Genomic DNA, 26680 nt, shown 5'->3' on the forward strand with positions numbered 1-26680 from the left:
TAACGAGCACTCTGTTATAAGTCAGCATGATGAACTGTTTGGTCTGATCTGAGAGTGCGGTAGGGAGGAAGGGGAGGGGGAGGGAGTGGAGTTGCATGTCAAGAAAACATTCATAGAGGAAGTGACACTGGGCCTAGACCTACAAAGCGAGTCGCTGTTAGCCAAGCATCTAAGGCAAGGGCTAAGAGGAACTGGCACAAGCTGAGATCTACCCCATCAGTTGGATTATGAGCAGACTACGACAAAGCTTCATATTAATAACAGAGCACCTTTGATAAAGGTAGCCAATGAGAGAGCCAACACAGCTGCCCCTCCAGGGCACCCCAAGCACCAGCAGGAGTGGATGCCTTCTGTAGGATCCATAGGCAAGACAGCAAGGAGAGCATTTGGTCAGTGAGCTGTCCATGAATTTCGTATATGAACAACTCTTCTCCACTTTTCTTTATCTACAAGGATAAGCGAATGATAGTGTATTTCTACTTCTAATCCCTGTAACAATGCTGTACTAGAGGCAGAGCACTCATTATAGACCTCATTTAAGAATAACAAGTTTAAGGCTCAGAAAGTTTAAGTGATCTGAGGCCTAAGCTATGCTTCTGTTGAGGCTTCACTTTTTCAGGCTTCTAACTCTTGAGTCCACACATGTTTAGTGAGGCACATTGAAGCTTCAAGAGCCAAGTTCAGTCAGGTTACCCACTCACCTAACATTCAAGGTCTTCCATCACAACCTGCCACTGCCTGATCCTAATATCTTCATCTCCCAGGCCATCTGACTCCCAGATGAAAGCTCCACCTGTGGAAATTTCTAGAACCTACCCTTACCTTCAGTGGGAAGAACCTATAATGTGCTATTCCAATACTCCGAAGCTTAGTTCACACATTACACAGGAAATGAGTCCAAACTACACTGGAACCCCTTTGCCTGGGGCTCTGTCATAGTGCGCTTGGTTCTGCCACGTAGGGCTGTCTTGCTGGTGTCATTTTCCCTTGCCACTTCCGTGGCTGCTTGGCATCTTGGTCCCAAATCTTGGCCCTGACTTGTTTTATGCTGATGGACTGCTGCCTTAACTCTCTAAGCCTACCACAGGTCATGTATTTTTTCCTTTCCCTTCCAGAACCTGACCTGAGCCATTTTTATGGATTATCTGTTGACTGAACATCCTCTCAGATTCTACCTCTGTTGTACCTCCTCATAACTTTCTTCCTTTGACCTCTCTTGTCACAATAAGGAAGCCACACCTGTCATCTGACAAACCTTTTCCCAAACTCTAGGTCCCCTTTTGCTCCTTCTAATAATCCATCAGCCCTACCAGGCTGGTCCATTTCTCTTCCTAGACACATTATCTGCACATTTCTATCCCATAACTTTGTCCTCACCATCTTGTGCCCAGCCTCCTCATCTGAAATCCTCCCCACAAAGATTTAATGAAATTCTACCCATCTTTCAGGGTCAAATTTAGATACAATCTCCTATCACCCCCAACAACCCTCTGAGCTCTTTCTTTTTTCTGAGCTCACAGAATTAATTCTGCAGACGTATGAGCTTTTTAATCATAAGAACCAAGTTGAGAAATCATAGCATTTAGCACATAGTGTGTGCCAGGTGCTGTTTCATGCACATGGTAGCCAGCTCGCGAAGTATGAGCACTATGATCAGTCCCCTTTATAGCCAGGGAAATTGCAGCACAGTGTGACTAAGTTATTGGCTTTATGGCTAGAGAGTTGCAGAGCCAGGATTCGAGGCAAGGCAGTCTGGTTCCAAAGAATATGTTTTTAACCACTTACATATGCTGCCTAAACTTGTAACACTATATGCCTTACCCTGTGCGGTCTCTGACACCCTTGATATTGTCATTTAGATCTCACATAGTATGTCTTGGCACCTGCTTTCATAATAAGGGTTGCAGCTTATCCAACTTGGTATCTATTTCTATTAATTTTCAGTATAATTCTGTCTTTGAGAGGCAAAGGGCCTTTGATTGATATATTGGAACTTCTAAAATGTCTTGAACAACAGTTTCTTTCTACTTTCTCCTCAGTTTCCATACTGGGGAAGCTCAACTTGCATGCTCACCAGTGTGCAATGTGTCACTCCCTCTGCTTACCATGCCCATGCATGCACCTCTCATGTAAGAACAAGGGAGAACTCCTTGTTATCTTCCCCAGTTGCCCCATTTCAGTGTTGCAAGTGCTTTTACCTGTGAAGCAGTGATTAAAAATCTTCTTATCTTTCTCTAGATTCAGTTCTTTCACTCCTTTCTCCACGTCTTTCATGGACAAATACAGGGCACTGCACAGAGATAAACAGATGAATGAGTGGGGAGCACGGAGAATGATGAGCTCTGTCTGGGGGTGGCCACCTTGGAGATGCTGTTCCTGAGTAGGTCTGGGTAGGTCTGAGCCTTTCTCCCCACCAGGTAATCCAGGGGCAGCCTCATTTTTGCATAACTCTGAGGCCTACACAGCATTTAGCAAAATGCACTAGAATGGTCCTTAAAAATCTCCTAAATTCATTAGCCTCTTTGTTGACTTCCTGGTGTCTGAGAAGGACAGTTGCCCCAAGTTAGGTACCAAAGATTAAATGTTTTCAGGGCCAGTTTTTTAAAAAAAATTCTGGGGCCCATGTTGTGGAACAGTGGGTTAAAGCCACCATCTGCAATGCCAGTGTCCCAAATGAGCAGCTATTCAAGTCCTGGCTGCGCCACTTCCCATCTGGCTTCCTGCTAATCCACCTCAGAAAGCAGGGGATGACCCAAATCCTTGAGCCTCTGCAGCCCACATGAGAGACCCGGATGGAGTTCCATGCTTTGGCCTGACCCAGCCCAGGCCTCTGCAGCCATTTGGGGAGTGAATCAGTAGGTGGAAAATCTCTCTGTCTCTCCCTCTCTCTCTCTGTAACTTTGCCTTTCAGATAAATAAATAAATCTTTAAAAAAAAATTTCAGCTGTTTAAAGTCCCTCAAATCTCCATGTTCCAATTCTTTAAGGGTCAAGGGTCTTTAAGAGACCATCTGTTTTAGATGTTTGCCTCCCAGAAAGCTAATATTTCTATTCAGCTTATCTCTTATTCTAAAAATGGTAATAGAGAAGACAAAATGGAAGTTTTCATTTCTGTCCTTGAGGTGATAAATCAAAGATATTCTTGTCAGATAAATTCTAAGCAGTAAAACAGAAGGCCACGTTCGTGTTTCCTTTGGCTCCACATAAACTGAGCATCATTCGCCCACCTCTGGCTGTGGCAGCCCTAGCCAGGAATCCAGTCACTCGGTGGCCCAAACCAGCAGCTGCAGGTGGGGTCCTTAGTGGTGAGGGAAGCTGCCCAGCCTCACCACACTCCCTGCACAAACTTCATCAAACTCCTGTGACACAGCAAGCCCAGGGCTAGCCATGCAGAGCAGAGCAGTGTCATTAGTCCCTGTCAGGGGCTCTTCCCCACCCCACACCCCCTTGAAAATGGAGTGCTTGGAGACATAAATGAACTAGCAGGGATTCTTTCCAACAGGGCTTCTGTTTCAGGGCGTGCTCAACATAATAGAACTACCAGGACAAAAGAAATCCCTAGAGAAAGAGATACATGTGTCCAGAGAAGATGGGAATCATGCAAAAAGGAAAGGAACCCATTCCCAACCTCAGTCAGGGGCAAGATTCACTTGTTGGCCTCCTATCCCTTTTAAGCTACAACCATCACCTGAGCCAGCCTACACAAGGGCACCAGTAGTCTCCATCCAGGATGGGTGTTTGCCTTGGCTGCCCTTTCCTGTGTGAATTCATGAACTTGAACTTGAAATCTTGCCTGCTTGGATACCTAGAGCCCATGCTAAGCCTTAGGGAGGCCATGATCACTCTTTGAGACTCAGGTAAACATATCAGTGCATTGGGTGCTAATGTCAACCCAGGAGGATGGACATAGACTTGGGAAGTGGCCCAAGCAAGCCACAGAGCAGGATCTCCTACATCCCTCCCTGTCAGAGGCAAGAGGGGAACAAAGGAAGGGATAGAGAGAAGCAAACACAGAAAATCACCCCAAGTCAATGGTTTCTGGCAGCCGAATAGACCTCCTGGTGGATTTCCTTGCAAACTTCTGGCCTCCTTCAATACATTTAATGGCTTTCTTGATATCTCGAACCCAGGCATCTCTCTCCTCCAGGAAAGCTGCCTGGAAGTAGACGTGATGATTCTTGCTGGTAGTGATCCTGAATACAAACTGGAAATTGGAAAACATCCCATTAGGTATGGCTCCTTTCAAGGGGCAGAGGCCCCTCACGAGGCAGAGCAGTTGACCCAAACTTTTTCTGTCCAAGAGAGACCCAACACCATGGTCAAGTGTGCATGGTGGGAAGAGAGATGGCCCAGGGAGCACCTCTCACTGCAGGCTGGGCTTGGCCTAAGAGGCCAGCACCTGGTGAGGGGTCCGCTGTGGCTCTTGCTGCCAACTCACCATCCTTTTGCCAAAGTCGTGACAAGGGCTGGTCACATGGCTTCCTTGCAAGGGAATCATTCCTGAAGGCATGGCCTCGTGTTTCCACTTGTAGAATTCAATCCCATCTTCTAGTAATACAACCCACATGGGTTTCCAGGTATTGAATATACTCCCCTGTAATCATAACAAAAACAGCTCAGGAGACCCGGGCTCTTTGTAAACTGTCCTGTATTTTCTTAGCATAAACTTTACAAATGTTTTGTGACATCATCTCCATTGCTTCCACATAAACTCACTCAAATCAGTGAGTTCTCAGGATATCCTTCTAATTTCTACCCCTGGCCCTTGGCTCAAGCTAACCCTACTCTCTGGAATGTCCCTAACTCCGTCCTCCTCTTCCCGCCTGTGACTAACCTCTCTGCATCCTGCAAACCTTGGCTTGGCCACCTCATTGATGCTGGTTTCCCAAATGGCACTGACCCTCCTGCTCCCAAGGTCACCTCCTGCTTTTCCCACAGATTGTCTGACACATTCTGGAACTTGTTACATGCAGCCTTAATTTTTCTTTCACTGCTTTCTGTGTGGTTATCTTTGCTTCTCCATGGCAATGACATTATCAGGTACTTTCATTGGCTCATGGTACTAAGCCCAGGGGTGTTCATTAAAATAAAACAGAGACCATTCCCCACATCCTATAATTACCCCTGCACCTCCCTTTTTGTAGTTGATTCACACCACCAAGAACCACAAAGGAACCACTTCATTTTTCTCACCACTGCAGTTTGTAAGAACTGCAACACATTTCTCTAACCACTTTTACCCACGACCTTATAGCTTATTTTTTACTTTTTCTTTTAAAAATTTTAAGTGCCTATTTTGAAGAGAAAAAAAAGAACAAAGGTAATCCCCCAAATGGCTGCAATAGCCAGAGCTGGGCCAGTTCAAAGCCAACAGCCAAGAGCTTCTTCCTGGTATCCTACACATGTGCAGGGACCCAAGGACTTGGGCCATCCTTTGCTGTTTTCCTAGGCACATTGTCAGAGAGCTAGATTGGAAGTGGAGCAGGTGGATCTCAAACCAGTGCTCATGTGGGATGCCAGCACTACTTTACCCCCTACACCACAGCACTGGCTCCCAAGAATCAAATATTCTAGAATCAAAACATAGGAAGCTCTTTTGCTAGGACTTTTTAAAATATGATCTACAGGGTTGGGTGTTGTGATGTAGATGTTAAGCCACCACCTGGGACACCTTCATCCCATGTAGAAATGACTGGGTTTGAGTCCCAGTTTCACTTCCAGTCCCTGCTAATGTATTCCCTGCTAATGTATTCCCTGGGAGGTAGCAGGCAATGGCATAAGTAATTGGGTTCCTGCCACCTATATAGGAGACATGGACTGAGGGGTTGCAGGCATTTGGGGAGTGACCCAGTGAATAAGCTCTCTCTCTCTCTCTCTCTCTCTCTCTCTCAGTATATCTCCCTGTAACTCAAATAAATAAATTATTTTTAAAAAAAAACTCTCATAACTCTCTTTGGCTTCTTTTTCTGGTGGGATGAGATTCAGGGCTCAGATGAGATCTGGCCTGCCCTTAGTCCTACACCCTTACCCCATCATTGCATTTCTGAGGCACAGTGTTTTGCTTTTCTAACAGGGAAATAATAATTCTATCATTGAGCCTGTAACAAATGTCAATTAGGTTAATTAAATAATATAAAAACATGCATATATAAGTGTGTGATATATACATATATTTTATAATACTAAGACATATGTATATATCAATAATGAGTTGTATACATATCTTATACATAAAATGTATAAAGTATAAATACAGTTCATCAACTATGTCAACTATTTTGGAAGGACAGGAACCTACCACACCGTGATAATGCCAAGTGCTCAATAAGCAATTTGTATAATGAGTGGTTGTAGTTAAAATCACAACATGTGTTGATAACTAGGTAAAACTAAATAAAGAGGATATTTCAAAATTATTAACATAATAGAAACAATAATATATTTTCTAAAACCATTCCATAGACATTTGCAGATTTAAAAAGTGCCTTTGGCCAGTGTGAGGCAGGTGACATATTTGTATGACCTGGCCCAGTCCTGGCTGTTACATGCATTTGGGGAGTGAACAAGTAGATGAGAGCTCTAAGTGTCTGTCTGTCTTTCTGACCCTCAAATAAATTAATTAAATAATTTTCTTAAAGTTTTTAGTTTGAGTTGGTGCCAACTCCCCCTTTAGCTGTAAACCATTCTGAGCAGACCAAGGAAGTCTGCCCTTTGAAAAGACTTTGGGCACTCTGCTCCAAGAAGGAAAAGCAGGAGGTCTTTGCCTCTGTTCTTTGACCCATGATGTCACCCTGTCATGACTACGACAACACAGAATTATTATCCAGTTCCCAGCAGATCCTGTTGCTTATCTCAAACACAAAGAGCCTCTATATAAAGGTCCAGTTGCCCAAAAGGAAGCCCATTAAGGCAAAAACGATAAACACTTGAGGGATTATCATTTTCTTGTCCAAACATTTCCTTTCTGTCAACTACCGAAAGACTTTTTAAAATTAAAGTACACTATCTCTTTTCTGCACAGGCAGACTGACTGCTCCAGAGTAACATCGCTTATTTCCCTTTTTAAAAACTGGGCAGGATCAGACACTATGCCAACACACAAATCATCTCAAATATGCTTCTGTTTTACATCTGAGAGCTTCATCCTGAATATAAAGAACTCCTGTAAATCAACAGAAAAGTACAACCTAATTTGTAAAGAGCAGAAAGTGCAAACATGCACTTCACTAAAGAAAATATCCAAAAAGTTTATGGGAAAGTGTTTGGCATCATTATGTATTAGGGAAATGGAGGTTCAAACTTCACTGAGATACCACCACGTTCCCACTATACTATCCGACATTTAAAAAGACTGAGAAGAGCAAGACTTAGTATGGAGGCAGAATAACTGGAATATTCCTGGCTGGCAGAAGTACAAATGTTACATCCCATTTGGAAAAGTATTGGCAGTTTGTGCTAAAGTTAAGCATATACATGCTCTTTTCACCAGCAGTTCCATCCCTGGGCACAGATCTGTGAGAACAGAGCTCATACAAACATGTCCATGGCACCTTTATTTACACAAAACAGCCAAAAACACAGGATAACTCAAATGCCCATCAACAGGAGAATGGACAAGTAAATTGCTCAATGCAATATATAAACCCATTATTAATGCATTAAATTCATACAATAAGGAGCAAGCGTTTGGCACAGCAGTTAAGGTGCACTTGAGATGCGAGCATCACATAGCAAAGTGCCTGGCTGGAGTCCCAGCTACTCTGCTTCTGATCCAGCTGCTTCCTGCTAATGCACACCCTTGGCGGCAGCAGATGATGGCTCACAAACTGAGGTCCCTGCCACCCATGGGGGAGACCCTGACTGAGTATGGGCTCCTGGCTTCAGCTTGACCCAGCCTTGGCTGTTGTGGGCATTTGAGGAGTGAATCAGTGGATAAATGATTTCTCTCTCTCTCTGTTGCTCTGCATTTCAAGTAAAAATGAAAATAAATGCATTGATACAATGGGATACAGATTAATGATTTTTTAAATGAACTACTGGTACAGGCATGTACTGATACCTATTGTATCTGAGATAAATCTCATAGATATTATATTGAGTGAAAAAAACAAAAATATATTCATAATGTGATTCAATTTATATGAAATTTAAGAACAGGCACAACTGATAAGAAAAGAAGTTATGATAATGGTTACCTGGGATTGAAGAATATAGAAGAAAGAGGAAACTAAAATCTTACAGGATACTGGAAATATCTTCATCTTTATCTGTGTGCTGTTTACATTATGTATACAAATGCTAAAAATTCTGGCACACTTTATGTATTTTATTGCATTTATGTTATCCCTTAAGTTCAAAACAATGTTGTTCTGCTTAGTTGTAACAGAGATCCTGGTAATTAACTCCATGGAGGGAGGTACACAGTGATTATCGTAACAACACCCTTTGGATTGGTTCTGTACAATAGAACATTAAGTTCTTACTTACTTTTCTAATTTACTCACAGAAAACATAGCATGTCCATGCAAATCATGGTCCTTGATTTAATCATGAATTTGGAGAACCGGCAATGTAAGATATTATTGAGTCATTTGGGGTCATTTGAACATAGAAAGATATAGTCAAAAACAGAATTGGAGTGGTATTAAATTTCTTGGGTGTAACGATGGTGTTGTGGATATATAAAATGTCCTTGTTCTTAGAAGATATACACTCAGCAATTTAGATAGCATGATGTCTGTAACTTATTCTCAAATATCTTAGCAGGCAATTCTATTTATGTATATTTATATAAAAGTTTAGAGATAGGAAGATAGAAAGCCAAAGCCCCCATTCATTGTTAGTAGATGAATCTAGGTAAAGAGCATATGAGGAGTCCTACTACTTTCCCCTTTTTTCTGTGGGCTTGAAATTTTTATAAATACTAGGGGAAAATGGTAAATAAATGAAAACTTACTTGGGGGATATATTTTTAAAAAAATATGTAGACAAATTTATTCAATAAAAATTTTAATTAATTGGAGATTTAAAAAGATTCACATAGCTAGAAATAAAAAGTTGCACTAGGTGACTGCTAAAATCTCTTTCGATTCTAAAAGTTAGTATTCACACCAGGGGTATCCATGATGTAAGGCTGCCTCCGTCACTTGGGGCACTTGGCCTTGGAATGGGATCAGTTTGTAGAAGTCAGCCAGCAGCGCATTCTTCCAGTCAACAGCGAGAGATGAAAGCTGCAGGAGCCAACCGTCCAGGAGTTCGTACTGTGTCCCCGTGGGGGCTGTGTCAGCTAACTCGGAGGAGGATGTGTCATTTGGGAGGCATGTTCTTTATGCACAGTGGGGAGTCTGATGCTTTGTAAAATGACAGATATCTAGCCAAAGGCTGGTAAAGCTGAACTTTCTCACAGGCCTAAGTGTCAGGTAACAGTGAAGGAATTTGGGGTGATTCCTCCCTCCTCCCAGCCATCACTGCCGTTTTCCCCTAGGGTGGCCAGACAGCACTTCCCCTGGACCATCCCTCCTTGTTCCCCTTTTGGCTCTCACCCTCTTGATTCGTGCCTGAGAGTAAATCTGGAAGTGTGAGTATAGAATGTCTGAGACAGAGAGGAATTTAGGATCATTACACACATTTGAAAAAATAAAACAGAGGCCCAGTTTAGTGGCTTGACCTGGTACTCCTGAGTGAGCACTGAGGGCCTAGTATACCTGGGTGAGTACTGGGATTAGAATCTATTAATTCTCCAGTTATAGGCTTTTTCCCCTTCCCTTGGACATCACTTTCATGTTGGTTTCTTGCATAACTGAGAAAGTCTAGAACCTGGATCTGTTTCTTTAGACCCCTAGCTAACTATTTTATTCTAATTATGTATATGAAGAGTCTTCAAAAACTTCACAGAAATGCATGTTGAAAAAGAGCTGTGATGGGGGCCGGCGCCGTGGCACAGTGGGTTAATCCTCCGCCTGCGGTGCCGGCATCCCATATGGGCGCAGTTCTAGTCTCAGCTGCTCCTCCTCCCATCCAGCTCTCTGCTGTGGCCTGGGAAAGCAGTAGAGGATAGCCCAAGTCCTTGGGCCCCTGGGCCCATGTGGGAGACCCGGAAGAAGCTCCTGGCTCCTGGCTCCTGGCTTTGGATCGGCCCAGCTCCAGCCGTTGCAGCCATTTGGGGAGTGAACCAACAACGAAAGGAAGACCTCTCTCTCTGTCTCTCTCTCTCTCACTGTCTGTAACTCTACCTCTCAAATAAATAAATAAAATCTTAAAAAAGAAAAATAGCTGTGATGGATTTCAAAAATTTTCTACACCAAAATAAATGTGTCTTTTATTTTCACTTTTTAACAAACATTTTGAAGTTCCCTCGAATATGCTTCCATATGCTATATGATTCTGTGTACATAAATACATAAATTAAACATATACATATCACATATATTCATTTCTTCCATCATACACCATAACGTGTAAAAGTATGTTTCCAAAATTGGCGGATGTAGATGCTGAGTCAGACTGAAAGCTGTCAGTTGGTCACTGTTCATCATCATGGGGATAATTATATATATGTACCCACATCATATTATATACCCATCATCATGGGGATAATTTAGTACACCAGAGTCTGACATTGTTAGGTAGGAAGTCAGATATGAGCTTATGTGTGTATAGCAATGGCCAGCATATACATCTGCATCTCAAAGCCATCCTGATAATGTTTCATGGGCAGCCCGGTATTCGTGTCCTACCCTGTCCCCTTCTACCTGATAACCTGATAACCAGAGAGGAGCCTCTTAACATTTGCATCCATAAAGTCCTTTGTTTCAGGAGGAAATGTACCAGATAGAAGTTTTTCTATTTACATCCAAAAAGCCCTTTGTTCCAAGAGGAGCAGAGGTAGGGAAGCAAGACCCATCTCCTTAACACACACACACACACACACACACACACACACGCACACGCACACACCCTGGCCGTGCTCAGCCCTCTGCCTCTTTGCTGAGCCGCCTGCCTGGTCTGACCAGGTGTAACCTCTTTACTCAACCATGTAACCTTGCTCCTTCCCCCCACCCCCAAGTCCAAGCGACTGGGCACTCTTTCCCAGATCCTGTCTGGAGAGATGCCCATCCGTTCTTACGGATGTCCCTTCTCTAATAAACCTTGCTATTTTGCTTTCCACTACTCTCTGTCTCATGCCTGAATTCTTTCTTGCACGAAGACAAGAACCCTGCATTTCTCCGGTAACAACATCACATGATACCAAATGAAGCAATCATAAAGGATGAGATATTTAACCACATAAAAACTAATTTCTGTATATACAAGAAAGTACAGGGGCAGGCATTTAGCTGAGAGCTAAGATACTGGTTAGGATACTGTTTCCCATATGGGAGTGTCCAGGCTTGCTACCTGCCTCCTGCTCCTGACTCCATCAGCACTGATGGCTCAAGTGATTTGATTCCTGCCACCCACATGGGAGACCTTGGTTGGACTTCTGACTCCTGCCTTTAGCCTGGCTCCAACCCAACAGCCCAACAGCTGCAGATATTTGAGGAATGAGCAATGAATGGAACTTACTCTCTCTCTCTCTCTTTCCCTGTCTCTCTCTCTCTCTCAAATAAATAAATAAATAAATAATTTAGTAGAAAGACTGCACCAGCTGAAAAGCCATTGCATTTGTGTGGATATGTATAATCCATCACAAGGTGACTAAAGGCTAATATCATTAATATATTTTTAAACTCCTCACAATCAACAACAAATTACAAACTCCCAGTTTTTAATGGCTAAATAACATAAACAGGCAGTTCTCAAAAGAAGAAATAATGAAGTCCAACAAGCTTAAAAATGTACTGGCTCAACAGCAATAAAAGAAATTAAAGTTAAATCAGATATAGTCTTTTTCTTTAATTAGATGGCTTAAGAATTATCAATGCATTTGTTAAATTTGGAGAAATGGGTATGTGAACCATAAAGAATTACTGCAAGTCAGCATTTTGATGTGTGTTGTCAAAAAATGCTAACCTCATACATGCTGTATCATTAGAAGCATAGGATCTAGAGTTAGGGAGGTGGGGTTCTGCCTTTAAAGGGAGCATAGCCAGTGGGTGAGCACGAGCTCTGCTGCTGGGCAACTGAGATTCATACCCCAGCTCTGCTACTTTTTTTTTTTTTTAGCAAAGTAACCTTGGGAAAAAATTTCTAAATCTCATTTTCTACATCTGGCAAGTGGGGAGAATGATATCCATGTAAGGCTGTTGGGATACTAACTAAAACAATCCATGCACATTGCTTGCATCAGTGTCTGGCACATAGTAAGCACTCATTAATACTCCCTGTCCTCCGTAATTGTATGCTTCTCAGGTGTCCTTGGAGAGCTACATTGAGTTCCACTGCAGATAAACTGGAGCTTCTTCAAAAGAGAGTCAGGACAGCATCCTCTGTCCTGGGGAATTGTTGAGGGAACTCACTAGGTTTTAATCCAAAATGCAACAGGCAGAACAATGAAAATTGTCTTCAGAGAAGTAAAATGCCTACATTGTTTGGAGGATCCTATAGGTGGAAGTTTCAGAAAATTTGTGTAACTGAAGGGAGAAACTTAAATCAGCGAGTTCCCTGACAAGAGAGCAAACTTGTTAACAGACTAATAAAAGAAATGCAAGCCACAGACAAGAAGTTCAGCTAAACCCTTCACATCCCTTTCTTCCCTGAGACTCTACACGCTCATTCCAAAGAACCTGCGGGTCCTCTAACCTACGTCCAGCTCTGCTACCAACCTTTGGGCCTCCCCTGCAAGCCAACAATAGTAATAAATCTTACATATATATTTTACATGTTACATATCTTATTTAAAAATCAACAATATGGGGCCAGCATTGAGGTGTAGCAGGTTAAGCAACGCTGGCATCCTATATGGGCTCTGTATCAAGACTAGCTTCTCCATTTCTCATCCAGCTCTCTGCTAATACACCTGGGAAAGCAGTGGAGCATGGCCCAAGTTCTTGGGCCCCTGCACCCACGTGTGAGACCCAGAAGAAGCTCCTGTCTCCTGATTGTGGCCATTTAGGGAGTGAGCCAGCAGAAGGAATATCTGTCTCTCTCTCTCTGTCTCTGTCTCTGTCTATCTCTATCTCTGTGTCTCTGTCTCTATCTCTATCTCTGCAGTTCAAATAAATAAGAGTTTTTCTAAAAAGTGACTATAGTATGAAACCCTGACTCCTTGCTCTTTAAGGGTCTATTTCAGGCAAGTTTCTTTCTTTGCCACAAGTTCACATAACAACACAGCTGCATGCCGCAGACACTGGCCTGTGTGTAGAGAGCATAAAAATGAACAAGACCCAGTCTCCGAGTCTCCAACAGTTCAAGGTCCGACAGCAGAGAAAGTAACCTCCTGTTCCACGCAGTGGGCGGGCTCAGTGGGAAACGCCTGCTCTAAGTATCCAGCCTCATTGAAAGAAGCCACGAGCGATGGCTGAGGATTGGGGCAACAGGATTTTTTTATCTAGAACCCCTCCCAGGCACTTCCTGCAAAGTGAAGACACCTCTTGAACTTCCCCTTTCCTTCAAACATTTCTAAATATGTACTGACCTATGAAAGTAGAACTGTGGGTTACTATTACCTGTTTACCCACACCCCCAGGACTTGGTATTTTAAGTGGGTGTTGCATTAACTTAAGCTCTTATTTCTACTATAGCACAAATTTTATTACCTAGTTTGCCAACTTAACCCATCAAATCACCTGTATAACATCCCAGGTGGTTGCTTTGTGTTCCCGTAAACTCTAAAGGCAGGAGAACCAGTCTATTCTGGCGAATGTTTTTTACATAAATAACCTTTTCTAGAGGCAGGTGTTACGGTCTGCGTGTTGAGACGCCTGCACCCCATATTGGAGCGCCTGATACACCTCCCAGATCTGGCTCTTGACTCCTGCTTTCTATTAATGTGGAGCCTGGGAGGCAGTGGTGGAGGTGGTTCAGGTCATTGGGTTTCTGCCACCGATGGGTGTGATCAGGATAGCATTCTCCAGCTCCCAGCTTCAGCCTGGTCCAGCCCCAGTTAATTGTGGGCCTTTGGGGAATGAACCAATTTCTCAATAAAAGCACATTAAATAAACAATATGCAGATGACACAGAGTGCTTAACAGCATGATTTCTGGAGTCTTTGATTTGGGTTCATTCTCAACTTGTCCTCTTCCAGGCTCTGTGACCTTTGGCAAGTTATTCGGTTTCTCCAAACATTAGTTTCCTCCCCTGGAAAATGTAGATAACAAAGTACCTACTTCCCATTGGTATAAAGGTTAAATGAGATAATACACTTGCAGGGCTTCACACAGTGGCCACCTTAAACAGGTACTCAACAACTGGTAACCATATACAGGGAAGAGTTCTGTAGGCAATGCCATGGGGCCATTTTAGCAGAAGGTTCTTCAGTAACAGTGCTTTGGAAAAAAGGCACTGCCATACGAGCCCTTGAGGACCTCGTGGAAGTGGGCTGGGTCCGGCTCTGTAAACCAGCTCTGCCACTTGTTGTCACTGTAATCTCCTCATCTGTGAAGTCAGGTCAGTAACTGCACGCATTTTGTAGGGTGTGTTATACAAGTACGCTAGTGCAGGAGAGGCCTGGAACTGCCCCTGCTGCAGGGGAAGTGCCCATGTGTCAGCTGTGACCACGCTGATAGTCAATGGGAGCAAACTGCTGCGGAAGACAAGGCAGCTGTCGGGAAGGACTCCCGGGCACTACCCCCCAGGCTTTTCCCTTCCGCCACAACTTCTGCCGCCCTCTTCCTTCCTGCCCAGTCCCTTGACTTCTCCTTCCCACCACCCTGATTCCCAGGCTTTCTCCCAGCCTCACAGGACATCCAGATCCCTGAGCCGCTCTTTGAGTCCTCCTGTGCCAAGTGCTTGCCAGGCTGGTTGTCATGGAAACAATTTTCCCCATAAACTTCTAGGAATGAGGTTGGTTTGGGACGTAACTTAGAGGGGTCTAGGTTATTCAATGCATGTAATTTAATCTTTTCTTTTTTAAGGTTATGATTATGAATATACACAATTCAGTAGTACATGTTCAAGAACCTCCAAAATATGTGTGTTGCCCAGAAAGGAACGTTGGGGTTACTGAAACCAGTCTTGCCCACAGTACAATTTGTCCAGGCCCCACTTGAGCTTTGGAGTTAACCTGACCTCCTTTTTGCTGGCTTAGGTGAGCCTCCTTTCAGAAGGCTGCAGGAGATGGCGAAATGGTGGGTTTTGCTGTTAGGGAGACCTGGGTGTGAATCCCAGGTTACCCTCTTGCCTGCCATCTGACAGTGAGCATCTCTTGTTGGCTCTCAGCCTGAGTTTTGTCATCCGTAAGATGGGAAGGGCACAGTGTGCCAGGATAGAACGTGGCATGCCTGTTCAGAGCCAGCTGCTACATGGCTCACTCCGAATGCTCTTTAAAAGACATAAAGAAAAGCAAGACTTGGGCCGGCACCGCGGCTCACTAGGCTAATCCTCTGCCTGCGGCGCCGGCACCCCGGGTTCTAGTCCCGGTTGGGGTGCCGGTCCTGCCCCAGCTGCCCCTCTTCCAGTCCAGCTCTCTGCTGTGGCCCAGGAGTGCAGTGGAGGATGGCTCAAGTGCTCGGGCCCTGCACCTGCATGGAAGTCCAGGAGAAGCACCTGGCTCCTGGCTTCAGATCAGCGTGGTGCGCCGGCCGCGGCGGCCATTGGAGGGTGAACCAACGGTAAAGGAAGATCTTTCTCTCTGTCTCTCTCTGTCACTGTCCACTCTGACTGTCAAAAAAAAAAAAAAAAAAAAAAAGAAAGAAAGAAAAACTCAGAGGCAAGGAGATCTGATTTGAGGATGTTCAAATTGGAAAATGAAAGAATTCTTGTATTTCCCCTCCCCCTCTTAACTGTGGTCTTTATTTAGAGATCTTAGTCAAGAGGTAAAAGAGAAGAAACGTGATTTGTTAATGTGGACAGTTATCACACACAGAAGAAAAGCAGAAGAATTTCCTAGTTAACACAACTGACTGTTCATCCCAGGATTTCTGAGTTGACAAAATCCCTGTGCCAGTGTTTTCTAATTTTATATTTTTTCCACTCGCAACATCACATCTTTAAGAAAATTATTTCATAAAACAAGACAGTAGGTGAAATGTGTTCTTTCTAACTACCCAGGAATCTGAAACCATGTGAAAGAAAAAGGTGAGTGGAGGGTGACTCCGCCGGCATTGGCCACTGTGCTTTAGCATCGTAACCCCAGACGAGGCTCCAAGCAGTCTTGACAAACAGAGCTGCCCCCATGCTTTCCTCATGACTACCGTGGTAACCCTCCCAGGAGCCAGACAGCCCCATCAGCACCGAGGAGGGGACCCACCATCTGCTGATCTGTTTATCTAATAGTACAAATAATCACTGTCACTTGCACAGTACTTGCTATGTTATATTCCTGACACCTATAGTTTTAGTCCACACATGGCATAATTGAAAGAAACTCAATATCCTAAGAAGTCAAGAACTTTAATATCTTATTGAGAAATTCTGGCTTCCAATTCAGGTCTGCAGCCAAAAAAGAAAATGTTGATTTTTATTTATTTATTTTCATGTTATTTGAAAGGCAGAAAGACAGAGGGAGATCTTCCATCTGCTGGTTCATTCCCCAAATGCTTGGAACGGCCAGGGCTAGACCAGGCTGAAGCCAGGAGAGCCAAGGCAATATTTCTAACCAAACATTTCTTTAAAGTGCCAAGTTGGAGAGCCTTAATACATTACAACAATGAGTGTTCAGAAGCTCCCAGAGGAAAATGCAAAAGTTACAGATGATTTAAATTATAAACTTGAAAGTTATGGAAGACAAAAATTGTGGAAAAATGAATATGCTATTTCACTATATTTTATTCCAGATACATTTTCTAGAGTGGCTCTTACAGGCCATAATCTGGGAGAATTATTCTCACTCATCAATAACTATTCATTAATTTGAGCCCAAATTCTTGATAACACTGATAATCCACCGTTGTCTAGTCAGACAACATCACTTATTTCAGATTTTGTCTTCTAGATTTTTGTAATTTAGGGAGTTTAAAATATGGGCACACAAACCTTATAACAGTAGTTTTCATGGAAAGATGTTTTTAATTATTTTAAACATGAAAACAAACCAACAAAATATGTTTTTATTTACTTGCTGTTCTCAGGATATTAGCCTCAGTGATCCCGGAAAAAATAAATCAAAATTACTTATTACTGGTTCTCAAGGAGTATTGGTGGCTATTGCAAGGACTCTACATAGAGGCCTGCATATCTGTGTGTGTTTTCTGAAGGTTGTTTAAGGGTCTAACTAGCTGGGAGAGTGTCAGCTGAGAGCCACTTCTTCTCCAGCACTGACTCATAACTCTCACCACCTACACACATCACTGCCCTAATTGAGATTAAATTTGCTTTAAGAAAATCCGAGGGGATACAGAACAGAGCTCAGTGCCGTGAGTGAGAAACCTAGCAACCAGAGAGGGATTCTGGTCCCAGCTCTGTCACAGGCGTGTGGCCCCGGACAGTCACTGGCCTCCTGGAGGGAATGAGGCCAGATCATCCAAGGCCCCTTCCAATCTGAAATCAAAGCAGAATCTGCAGCACCGTGTGCTCCTTTGGAAGTAGAACAAGTCAGAGTTGCGTTAGGTGTTCATTCAGTTAAAAAGCGAGGCATCTGAAGGAATTCTCAATTCAGTTCACTTGTCATGCCCTGAGCTCGCTTCTGTTAGCACACGTGTGTGTACAGGTGCTGCCTGCAGGATGGAGTGAGAATTCACCATTCTGGGGCCAAATGACTCAGCATCCACCTCACATCCAGAGGAAGACCAACAGCACTAACAAAACTCCCTCTCCCTGATGCCACACCAGTGAGACCAGGCATATTTGAGTAGACTTGGGTCTCCAGTTCCTAATTTTTAAAATGGTGCATCTACCACCTTGATGGTCTGTGATACAAATCCACCAAGAATAGTGAGTGAAGAAATGTAGCCCAATACAAGGATGAGGTTTTTTATGCACCAGTTCTAAGAAGATGGACCAAGAAATAGGCTACAGTTACTATAAGGTGAAAACTCTTCTCTAGTCGCTTTTTTCTCTCTTACTAAAAGAAGGAAGGAAGGAAGAACTTAACTAAGAAATGCGTAGTAACCTCCATAGCTGAAGAGTCTGTTTGGACAGAATGCCTGAGAACAGCTCTTGGAAAGGATTTTGGACACCAAGAAGAAGCTAGCTTGGCCTCCTGTCTTCCAGACCCTGCAGTCTAACATCCTCAGACCCACAAGAACCCTCTATGCCGAAGCTGAGCTGGATTCGTTCACCTTTAAGAAACAAGGCAGTAGAACATGCACGGGCTCCCCATCTCTGCCCTAGACATTCTGCATGCTGCAGCTCTCCTGTTTCAACCCAGTAGATTCAGCATGACTCCTGAAACCAATGGATAGAGTACTAGGCTGCACACTAATCACTGGCCCCGCAACACCCCAAGGCCATGTCCAAGTGCAAGTGGCATTCTACTTACCCTCTTCACAAGGTAGCCCTTCCTGATCTGCTTCGGTTCCATGTTGAAGGGACGGGCTGCTGGAAGGGGCTCCGAGCAGCTCCTGCAGAAGCGCAGCCTCCTCTGAGAATGAGGCTGTTGTGGGCTGCCTTTTCTACAGTGAGCGCTCTTTCACAATTTCCCTTCTGTCAGCGATCGCATGATCACATCCTCTTCCCCTCACTGGGGTGGAAGATGAGAATGAGGAACTGGAGCCCTAAAGCACCCATTTTTTGCTAATGTTGGAAACTTACTAAAAGAGCAACTGGCTGGAATATTTACCCAAGGTAAATTTTTATTGTCATAAAGAAAATCATTCTCTTAAAAAGAAAAAAAAATGAAGAGGAGAAAGACAAAGAAGAAAAACTTATTGATGGAAATTGTCCTCCTTTGGAATGATTCTTGAGATCCTGGAAACACTTAATAAAAATGTGAAGAAATTCAGAACCGTCCACTTAGCATAGCAAAGGCACCGACTGTTGTGTGAACACTTGCTTGGATGCCAGGCACTGCAGCAGGTGTTTTTCAGCCGATCTCATTTCGTGTTGTCCTCCCAAGAATTCCAAAGGGGAAAGCATATTATTGTTTCTGTAGTAGAAACTGAGGCTCAGAGAGGAAAAGCAGTGTTTTTTGTTTGTTTTTCATTTCTTTCCAGTTTCATTCATAGTTGTACTATTTAAAAAAAAAAAAAAGATTGATTGATTGATTTGAAGGCAGAGTTACAGAGAGGCAGAGGCAGAGGCAGGGAGGGAGAGTGTCTTCTCTCTGGTTCACTCCCCATATGGCCACAGTAGCCAGAGCTGGGCCGATCAGGAGCCAGGAGCTTCCTCCAGATCTCCCACGTGGGTCCAGGGGCCCAAGGACTTGGGCTATCTTCTGCTGCTTTCCCGGGCCATAGCAGAGAGCTGGATCGAAAGTGGAGCAGCCGGGACTCGAACCAGCGCCCATATGGGATGCTGGCACTGCAGGCGGCGGCTTTCCTCGCTAAGCTACAGAAAGCAGTTTTTTTCTGGCTAACACAGCAGATAAGATGGGGAAGGGCCTCCTGCTGCCTCCTGCTGGGCGTGAACAACATCCCACACCCGATGCTAGTCCCACAGGAGGTCTGGAAGAGGAAGTCCCTAATCAAACCTCTGGGAGACGTCATAAATTATAGCCCCAGCTGGGACTCGCCTTGCAGTTTGACAGCTAACATCCTCCCCTCTCAAGTACCGCATACAACAAAGAATCCTATAATGATATTTCTCAAACTTACCTGACCACAGATTTCTTTCTTGAGCAATTTCTATTATCATTTTTTGTTATGAATTGACATGTCTCTCAAAAGAGAAGGCCTAGCCCCAGTACCTCAGAATATGACCTTATTTGGAAATAGGGTCATTGTAGATGTGATTCGCTATGATGAGGTCATATTGGAGCAGGTGCACTGTAATCTAACATGGTATTCTCCCTAAAAGAAAAGGAGAGAGCCACATGGTAGGAAACAATAAGGTGGCGGCAGCGCTGGGGATGAAATGATCCATTTACAAGCACAGGAACACCAAGACTTGCCACCAACCACGAGAAGCCAGAAGAAGCAAGAAAGGATTCTCCCTTAAAACCATCACAGAGAGGTCTGTGTTGAGATATAGAGGGTAAGGTTACCGCCTGCAACACCGGCATTCCTATCCAGCTCCCTGCTAGGGGCCAAGGGAAAGCAGTGAAAGATGGCCCAAGTACTTAGGGCTCTGCTGCCCACAGGAGAGACCTGGATGAAGCTCCTGGCTCCTGGCTTCGCCTGGCCCAGCCCTGGCAGATGAAGCCATCAGGGGAGGAAGCCAGCAGAAGAAAGACCTCTCTCTCTCTCTCTCTCTCTCTCTCTCTCTCTCTCCCCCTCTATAGTTCTGACTTTCAAATATGTCAATACATCTTAAAGAGGAAAAAAAAAAACACATCATGGAGAGCATGGCCCTGCTGACACCTTGGTTTTGGGCTTGCATCAGCCTCCAAAACTGAGACAATACATTTCTGCTGTTTTAAGTCACTTAGCTTGGGGTACTTTGTAACAGCATCTCAAAAAAACTAATGCAATTCTGAAAAACTAATTCTTAACAAACATTGAGAAACGTTAATCTGGCCATTTGAAAATGGGCAAATTATTTGATCATTGTGTCCCTCAATTTTCTCATCTGTAAAATGGATCCAATGGGGTTATTCTGAAAATTAACTGAGACAATACATTCACTATGTATTGTGAATGGCCTTAAATGTTGGTTATTCCCTGTCTTCAAGGCAGGTTTCCATGATCACTGGGCTGATGCTTCCAATGGTAAATTCAACAGAGATTGTAGACGTAATCATAGGACTGGATTTCTGACTAGTTCCCTATCTTTGTTATACTGCTCAAAGAAACCAACTTTACTAATATGGCAACTAAGAATTTGCTGGAAGAGAATGGGGTAGCTCCAAGCTTGAAGGAAATGGGGAAAGATGGGGCTCTGAAAAGACAGGAACAAGAGCAACTGGGGGTGCCAAGACGCAAGAACCAAAGGGCCATCTCTCTGCGACGTGAAGAGGAAGGCATCCCCATGGTTTTCAGAGACTAGGCCCCTGATTGGCTTAGTGCTTCTTAGTGGCAGAAGTAGTAAAAAGAGTGAAAGGTCTTAGGCAGTAAACCCAACAGATGTCCACGAAGGCTTCCGAGGAGCCAGGAGACTGAGGAGGAAGCAGCAGCTCTGATCTTGGGGTTTTCTGACAGTTTCCTGGTTCATCTCCTCCTTCCTTCCAGCCAGGATTCGAGCCAGCAGTCATTGACTCTCTATTTTTACTTTTCATTTTATGCTAATACAGGTTGCATGAAATGATAGATGATTTGCCATCAGTTTCTCATTGCACAGAAATTAATTAGAATTATTAGAAAGTATTTAGGGAGTAGGAGTGGGAAAAAACATTTGATGGCCCCTGAGCAAAACAGAAACAGATAAAGGGATGATTTGCTGTATCTGCATTCCAACAGGTGTTTTGCTGTCTGTCTGACAGGCAATGGAAACAACTTACAGATTACCATGTCCGATTTCCTGGCTGCATTTGTCTCCCTTTGTTGCCTTGACCAAGATACTTCTCATCTGGAATGCTTTTTCCCTTTGTCCTAGCATGCTCAGAGGGTTTAAAGAACCCTTATGTATTTTGGATGTCTACCATGTAAAAGCACCCCCTGCATTCTGAATAATTCATTTCAAGAAACACGGTGTTGAGTGCTTACTAAGGCCAGTCCCTGGAATAGGTGCAGAGGTAAAAATGTTTTGCCATGAAGGAGCTTCCCAAATTTTTCAATCAGCTGAACATGGCCATTAATAGATCAGATGTTGCCACTCCTGCCCCTCACTCCCCTACCATAGATCATCACACATGCTTAGCAACACCTAGTGGTCAGGAAAGGAACTGTGAATCTACGTCAATATCAGGACTTCCTCTCAGCAAAGTGTTCCTGTGCTGTGTCAAATCTCATTCCCAGGGCAAATCATGAGCACTTCTCCCTGTATCTTTCTTCAGTGTGTGACCAAGTCTACTTTTTAAAAATTCTTTCTGGCCTCCTTTTAATTTGCGTTTGATCAATAACCGTGGAAACAGTCTGGGAGTACATTATTTTATTGGTGTTAAGGAAAAGTGAAGACTTTGAAATAAGCAAAAAGGATGACTGTGTGTTTCAGTGGAAAACTAGGCAACTTTACTGCACACCTGTTTTTATGAAGTTTGTGCCTATTTTGCAACAGGGCAAATTAGGGATAATCGACAGTAATGCAAGTAATTCTTGTCTACAGACATGCAGATAAGCTCTGTGTGATGGAGGTTCAGCAGACTCCGCCTCTGCCCACTCCCCCAGCCCGCACACTCCCGAGGGAGAGGGCAGTTGTGTGTTCCTTTGTATATGGGCTTTGACATTCTTCCCCTCCACACAACTTTGTTTTTGAGCTCTCCTTTCAACTGGAGTGACATGTGGCTGAGTCCCTTCTTAAACATGAGTTAAATGAGATTTTGATATACTTTTTTTGATGAAAAAAAAAAAGTATACACCACACTTTACTTAACACAGAATTATTCTTAGCTGTTTAAATACAATTGAAAATGGATCCCTGTTTAAAATAAGAGTGGGAATAGGAGAGGGAGGAGATGTACAATTCGGCACACGTTCCCTCAGACTTACCCCTAAGGGTAAAGCTAAAAACTTGCCATGGGATTCCATATCCCATTACATTGGCAAGTACCAGTGCCCATCTTACATGTTAAAGTGATCAGTTTAAGTTCATAACTGATCATAAACATAGGAATAAGTGTCAAAAGGATCACATAAATAAGGCCAAGTGTCTGCTAATAACAACATATAGAATTAAAAAGGAGAGACGATCCAACATGGGAAGCAGGCCACACAGCAGACTCATAGAATGACAAACGTCCTAAACAGCACTCTGGCCTCAGAATCAGTCCTCAAGGTATTGAGATCTAGCTAAAAATCCCATGAGAGCATCTCAGGAATGGAAAGCCAAGGCACTGTGGCAAAAAATGACCTACATGAAAGATCTCTGTGTGTGAGATCTTGGTGGAAAGAAGGGGCCATCAAAGAAGGGAGGTGTGGGGAGCAATTGGGAGCAACTCGGACTAGACTAAGTTACTGGAATTAAGACTTATTCTATGCATCTGCTCTCCCACAATATGGCGCTGGGAGAGGAGGAAACAGCTTCTACACAGCTGCCTCCAGTTCAACCAATAAGCTGCAGGAGCTGCTCCTGATTGGAGGAGAGCAGCGTACTCGGCGTGTGGGTAGCAGAGTTGGGATTGGTGGAAGAGGACTATAAAGGAGGAGAGAGACAACATGCACCAGGAACATCTATCTGAAGGAACACCTGTGCAGCCCCTGAGAGAGCCGGCCGGCGGTGTGCCGCTCCCCCGCGGAAGTGGGGAAAGTGGCAGGGGGAACCACCCTTCCACGGAGGTGGAAGGGATAGTAGCCAACCCGGGAAGAACCAGCAGCAAACCCGGGGAGGGCCGAGCAGACAAAAGAACAGCGCAGGGTCCTGTGTCGTTCCTCCATGAAGAGGGGGAGCGACAGGGAGGTACTTTTCTCTGAATGGAGGACAGAACTTCCACTTTGATTATGGCCCTGTCTAAATAATGTAGGAATTTGGGGCCGGCGCTGTGGCACAGTAGGTTGATTGTCCACCTGTGGCACCAGCATCCCATATGGGTACCAGTTCTAGTCTCGGCTGCTCCTCTTCTAATCCTGCTCTCTGCTATGGCCTGGGAGAGCAGTGGAGGAGGGCCCAAGTGCTTGGGCCCCTGAACCTGCATGGGAAGAAGCACCTGGCTCCTGACTTCAGATCGGCGCAGCTCTGGCCATTGTGGCCATCTGGGGAGTGGGCGAACAGAGGGAGGACCTTTCTCTCTGTCTCTCCCTCTCACTGTCTGTGGCTCTATCTCTCAAATAAATAAATAAAATCTTTAAAAAAATAATGTAGGAGTTTGTGGACTCAAGAGGCTTCCATAGCCTTGGCAGCTCATGAAAAAGAACCTCAGGTGATCACTGATGTCATATATAAAAGTGTCAATTGTTAAATCAACAACAGGACTCACTGTACACTTGCTCCCCATGTAGGACCTCTGTCCTTAATGAGTTGTACTATGAGAATTAATGGTAAAACTAGTCTTCAAACAGTACTTTATACTTTGTGTGTTTGTGTGGGTACAAACCATTGAAGTCTTTACTTAGAAGAGAGTTGATCTTCTGTATATAAAGATAATTAAAAATGAATCTTAATGAAGAATGGGATGGGAGAAGGAGTAGGAGGTGGGACAGCTTGGGGGTGGGAGGGCAAATATGGAGGGAAGAACTGCTATAATCCAACATTTGTACCTATGAAATTTTTATTTATTAAATAAAAGCTTTATATAAAAAAGGAAAGTATAAACCTACATACCTTTGAAAAAAGGAGAGGTTTGCTTGATGAAGTAGATGAGCTAACCAAAAAGTTCATCAAATAACCCTAATTATTGGCTAGAAGGAATACCAGTGAGCAGCCTGAAGCTGCTGAGGCTCATATTGTGGGCTGTGACAAACATATTTGAAAACCTGCTTGTGAAAGAGTTGCCTCCCCACTCTCTCCCAGCTGGCACAGCCCAGTGATAGCCCCACTGTTGCTGAAGTAGATCAAAGGCTTACTTTGTAGAGAAAGACTTCCCAATCATTTATGATCTTAGGGCCCCTTTATATTCTTAAAAATTATTGAAGGGGCAGACACATAGCTTCCTGGTTAAGGTGCCTGTGCACCACACCAGAGAACCTGTGTTTGATTCCCAGTTCCAGCTCCCAACTCCAGCTTTCTACCAGTGCAGACCCTGGGAGGCAGTGGTAATTGGGTTCCTGCCACTCATTTGTGAGACCTGGATTGAGTTGCCAGCTTCAGCCCAGACCAGACCCTGGCCACATGGTATTTGGGAAGTGAACCAGCATGTGGGAACTCAGTCTCTGTCTACCTGTCTCTCTTCTGTGTTTCTCTAATAAATAAATAAGTAAATAAATAAATAATTTTAAAAGATTCGTTTGTTTATTTATTTGAAAGGCAGAGTTATAGACAGAGACTGGTGTTCTATCTGCTGGTTCACTCCTCAGATACACGCACCAGTCAGAATTGGGCCAGGCAGAAGCCAGGAGCCAGGAGCTTCATCCAGGTCTCTCACACAGTGGCAGGGGCCCAAACACATGGGCCATCCTCTGCTGCTTTTCCCAGGCCATTAGCAGGTAGCTGGATCAGAAGTGGAGCAGCCAGGACACGAACCAATGCTCATATATGGGATGCTGGTGTCGCAGACACAGCTGCCTCCAATACATTTTTTAAAGAGGAAAAATGTTGGTTTACCAAGTTATATGGATCTCCCTTTTGTTGACAGTTATTCTAAAATGTTGAAAAAATTGTATTTTTCTAAACTATCATCACCAATCTTATTAAAACAGTCAAAGCATTGAGAAATGACAAGATAACGATAACAGATACAAGTTCTCTAAAATCCTAATTTTCATTTGAAAGTTTGATTTACCTAACTTGCAACTAATACCATTTTCCCTGAAGTGACAGGCTCATTTTATTCATTTTTGAGAAAAATGTCTGCCAAACACCTGAGTCTAAGCAACCAGCTTGTCAGTCGTTCTTCCAACTGAAAAGTGTGTTTTCACAAAAGAAAAGTGGCTAACTGAGCTCAGAGCTCCAAGACTCACACAGGTACTCTTCTTTGAGATAATAATCATGCAGAATATTAAATAGGTAATCAAAGTTAAGTATTTCATAAAAGTAATGATTTCTACTACTCCATCAAGGATGTCCCTAAGTATGCTGACTTGTTTTTACACCACTATCAAGGTGGAAAATGTACGATGTACGCTTGGTGCCACTGGCTTGATCCCTGGGAAGGTATTAGTCATTGTATCCAGTGCTGGTTTTGTACTACTGCTGCAAATATTGACATAGTAAGAACAGACAATATCTTAGTGTTATTACAAAAACAGTTTTCACCTTATAGACCACTGAAAGAGTCTTCGACCCACTTCCTGGATCTGAGGAAGGCACTTTGAGAACTGCTCATTTGAGAGATATTGAACAAGGAAGGATTCTGAGACAACCGTCACCGCGGCGGGTGGGGATGAGGCAGGCAGTGGACACCAGGGTCCATTTAGGCACATGGCGCTGAGAGATGGCAGCGCACACCCTCTGCTTGGCTCCCACATGCATGATGAGGAGACTGTCACCAAACGGTCAGGTCTCTGCCCAAGCAGTTGCTGGGAGCAAGATAAGATAACCAGTCCCACCCAGCACAAACAGACTCTGGATTTCTGAAGACTGGGGGCATCAAAAGATAACCAGACACAGGAAGAAAAGTGTTAAGATGAAACCAGAAACGAAGGCCAACAAGCAAACCAAAAAAAAAAAAAAAAAAAAAAAAAAAAAAAGTGTGAAAAGAACTGCTAGGAGCCAAAGGAAAAAGTGTATCTATAATAATAATTTCAGAGAGGGAAGAGAATTATTCCACAGGAGCTGGAAACATAATATTATATACTAGGGTGCTTCAAAAAATTTGTAGAGCAATGGAAGTAAACAATGTGTTTATTTTGGTGCAAAAA

At 43.7% G+C, this 26680-nt stretch overlaps 1 protein-coding gene across 5 annotated transcripts in view; it reads right to left on the reverse strand.

The window, feature by feature from the left end:
• Positions 1-26680, reverse strand: part of PLEK (pleckstrin) — a 133683-nt gene that overhangs the window by 10925 nt on the left and 96078 nt on the right. For 4 of the 5 annotated variants that reach the window (XM_070069027.1, XM_017340715.3, XM_070069028.1 and 1 more), the window contains exons 3-5: positions 4438-4593; positions 4022-4203; positions 2199-2290 (exon numbers count right to left, since the gene is read on the reverse strand). In XM_070069027.1, the coding sequence (XP_069925128.1) occupies positions 2199-2290; positions 4022-4203; positions 4438-4566 (403 nt within the window). In that variant the 5' untranslated portion in view covers positions 4567-4593. Of the gene's footprint in view, positions 1-2198; positions 2291-4021; positions 4204-4437; positions 4594-18516; positions 18674-26680 lie in introns of those variants that run through there. The other variant, XM_008254315.4, reaches the window with a different exon arrangement.

This window comes from Oryctolagus cuniculus, chromosome 2, assembly GCF_964237555.1.
Source record: "Oryctolagus cuniculus chromosome 2, mOryCun1.1, whole genome shotgun sequence".
NCBI classification, from domain to species: Eukaryota; Metazoa; Chordata; class Mammalia; order Lagomorpha; family Leporidae; genus Oryctolagus; species Oryctolagus cuniculus.